Genomic DNA, 3801 nt, shown 5'->3' on the forward strand with positions numbered 1-3801 from the left:
ACTAGACCGCAAGTTAGGCGAACCACAAGGCGTCAGTAGTTAATGCTCGATACTGCAGAGTTTACAGTTGAGTGACGCTGGTGTGCTACGTAACGACACTGACAAGATGTCATTTTCGCATTGCAGGGGAAGGTGGCGCTGACAGAGCTAGCGGATTTGCCTTAATTTTTGCAATGGCTGGGCTCCTATTACTTGCTTGAACCTTCTTGTAAGCCAATGAAAATGATCAACTGTTGCATTAGTTGGAACTTACAGGCCCTCACTTGCTTCTATCCGACAGCTTTTTTCCACTACACATTTCAGTGGTTTCCTAAATACAAAAGCTTCCATTCATTCGTTTATACTAGACAGCATTATTGCTTTTGATATTTTTGGATAATTTTTGCTGAATCAGAATGTGCTTACTCCTACCCAAAATGGGGTAGATTTTGACTCACTATGTTAGCAGGCTCTCCTAATTTTCGTGCAAAGGGAAGACAGACTTACATGGAAGTATTTTCTTCGTCAAATGAAGCATCACTAAAGCTAATTTACCTACTAACCAAAATTTCTGGTTACAACTCCCAAAGGTCAGAAGCACATTCGAGCAAGCAGAATCAGTAGATGAGTGACGTTGTAGTCAAACTATCAGTTAGCTGCTTGCTGCTCATTCGAGGTTGTTTTTTGTTAGAGCTGTTCATGAAGGCCCATAGTTCTAAATGAAACTCGACACCTTTAAATAGGTTTTATTGAGTGGCTTTTGACTTTATGCCTATTCCAGAGCTCCTTCCAGGTTAAAAATTTAGCGGTAAATAAATGGCAACGCATCTATGTACCCAGTTTAGATGCTGCAAGGCTTGGACTACTTCCTAGTTTCCAAAACAGGCGGTTAAAAATCTAGCACAAAAGGTTGAATACTCAACTTGTTGTCTGCTACTCGCCGTCTGTACGAGTGTTGCATTTGCCGGATAGAATGAAATACCATTTCATCCGCGGCTGAGAATGCAAACAAAAGCGTTGTGATGACAAACTAGACCTTCCGATTCTTCACTGTACGCATAGCCGAACATTCCATTTACTATCGCTCTGAAATTTATGTACCTCTACGTGGTGATTACACTTGCGACATCTTAGTGAACAAGACTTCATTTGTGAAGACAGCACATTCACGTCTGCATATTGCCCACACCAAGAATCAATTGGCGCTGAACCTCGGTGCTACATGGCTAGTCACATATTATTTTTCACAAAGTACTCTGAGTGGTTATCTGCAAACAGAGGTTGTTATAAGAGGGATTAGTCTGCCCCCCAACGCCCCCGAAGGCAGGCTGCTTGCCAGCCTGTAATCCTCTACCACTTGGCATGTCCGAATTGTAGGGATATGCGTTTCGGAGAAAGGATAGACACCGCGGAATGACAAATAACCCACTTGCCTGGAAGAATCGTCGCCACTAAACTTACCACAGCTAGCAAAAATGGATTCTGCACTGTAGTGGTTCAAAATCCATTGCTATCGAATAACTACACTTTGGAATTCACCAATCACCTGCTACCTCTAACTTTCATTAGCAGTAGAAATCCAGTGTACTTCTTCGTACCTGTGCCACATTTTGCGTACGACTTGAGCATTGCTTTTACCATTGCACTGTAGAAGAGTTCACGCAGGTGTCGCGACACTATTAATTATGAACCTGTGGGCTCAGCAGCAACCACTATGTGATGGCTCCTTCCCATTCTATAGCATCGAAAACGTGTTATTAACTCATCTGTAACCCTCACCCACTTCCAAACCATCTAAGCTCATGTTTGAGAGCGCCACCATGGCTCAAACCGTCCTATTATTCTCTAGTCTTGTAGTAGAAAATGTTTTACAAATTGAATGCGTAATCATCTGCACACCGCCCCCTCTGTCATCAGCCCTATCAGTAGAATTACAAAAGTAGATTTTAGTAACAACCGCTATGCTGACCTTCTGACTTAATTTTAGTGTTGGAGATTTTAACACGACGTCTCCTTTAGCAGACGATAGCGCCAATGAAGCATAACAGTGAACCAGCTAATAACGAAGAGGATTCTAGTGAAGAATTATGCATCGTTAATGAATGGAGGATCTTCATCCTGCATTTTGTGTTCCATATTTTACAATCAGGTGCAAGGATTCATTTCAGAATTCTTGGTCATAATGGCAGATGGATCTTCTTGCCATAGTGGGTCTGTATAATCCTTGTTTGTCACATTTTATCTGGATTTGTTATCAAGGTTAGGCATAAGTCAAGTTCCTGTTGGATAAACTGGAGCATTTAAGTGATCAAATCACGTCGATTGGTTGCTTCAGCCAAACAGCGCAACTCGTGCCTGCATTGCTGATCTATGCGGTATCGTTGCGTGTCTTTGTACCAGTCTGCCTAGCCCCTCAAATGAAAAACCTGGTTACATATTTTGTGCAAAATTTAATAGGCGTAGCTTACTCCATTAAAATGGGTGGAATATGAAGCTGTGACGCATAAGAATACGGGCGGTCCTAGTTATGTCATAGGAAATGTGTGTCTTCGGCCACACCTATTCAAAGTTTCCATAGTTCCGAAATTGCACTTATATAAAAGATTTGTGCATTCAAGCAGAGACCTGCCTCAATTCACAGCAGGGACTTCCATTTTGAGGGTATCCTCTGAAAAAAGATTGGCTCTGCTTGGCGATTTACTTTTCCATAGCTGGTTAAATTTGCTTAGAAGGTAAAGCGGAGTGGATGATTCCAATAATTTGCAGTGCCATAATTTTGCTTGCAGAACCTGCTGCCCATGGGGCAAGTGCCTTGAAGTCCTCTCGCCGTTGTCTAATTTATTGCACGCAGCCTCATCAACATCTTGCATTTCTCATCCGTTGTTTTACAACCAGATTTTTGTTGTGCGACATGGAGTCGGCATTCTACTCTTAACTCGCTGTTGCCTTATATTTCTCTGGCATAAATTTCAGGGATGACAGCCAAAGGATAAATGTCAGAAGTGTGATGAATACTAGTGTTTTTGCATGTTAATGCCAATGTTGATGTATGCATCCACGAGTTAATGCTACTAGCGCGAATGAAGTAGAATTTAACTATGTAGAATTTCACAGGCACGCCTTGGTGATAGAACGGCTCCTCCTCTGACGCCTGTCACGCATATTTATTTATTTATTTAATCAGACAGAAAAAATAGACCTGAATGCGTAGGGCGTATGTATAGGCGCAAATTCGGGCTAAGTAGCCAAAATGCAGCTTAACCGAATTTGACGCTTTACTGTAGGTTTTTAAAGGCGTCGTAGATAAGAAACACTTTCACTCTCTTGACGACCTTTTAGCAACATTTGTTGCAAAAGCTTTCTATACTGCTGATGTAAAGTCTTCAAGCCAACAATTCGCCGGCTTTGCTGCCGCCGACGTCACTGTTGACGCCGCCTTTTTGTTGGAACAGTAAAGATGAGTGGGAGGAGAAGGAATGCTACTACTACCATTACTAAGAAGCTTGCTACCATGGAGCCTCCATCAATCTCTGCATGTCATCCATGTAATTCTGCACCAGTGTGGTACGCACTTCATTCATTCTGTGCCACTGCGCGAATGAGTGAGCACATATGCAAAATAAGCCCTAAGGCATCTTCGATCGTTAGGGTGTAGTAAAATGTAAGTGATCATGGCATTTGGATAAATAAAGTGCATGTAAAGATCAGCAATGTGAAAACAAGAGCTTGTTTACTTTATTAGGGGAACAATGCCCAAAATATTTGGCTCCTGTACATGCAGATCAACGCTGAGAAGGAGAGCAGTACAAACGAAAACAACCC

The 3801-nt window shown here is 42.1% G+C and overlaps 1 protein-coding gene across 1 annotated transcript; it reads left to right on the forward strand. All coding sequences in view use genetic code 11, as the record gives it.

Annotated features, from left to right (window-relative positions):
- Positions 1-438: 438 nt before the first annotated feature.
- On the forward strand, positions 439-3176 carry EGR_07601 (hypothetical protein; the record flags this gene model as incomplete). Its single annotated transcript, XM_024496850.1, has 3 exons — positions 439-569; positions 1829-1918; positions 3164-3176. The coding sequence occupies 3 exons, from the start codon at positions 439-441 to the stop codon at positions 3174-3176; spliced, it is 234 nt and encodes a 77-aa protein (XP_024348706.1).
- Positions 3177-3801: the final 625 nt, after the last annotated feature.

The sequence above is a fragment of the Echinococcus granulosus genome (assembly GCF_000524195.1).
Source record: "Echinococcus granulosus chromosome Unknown EG_S00082, whole genome shotgun sequence".
In the NCBI taxonomy this organism is placed as follows: Eukaryota; Metazoa; Platyhelminthes; class Cestoda; order Cyclophyllidea; family Taeniidae; genus Echinococcus; species Echinococcus granulosus.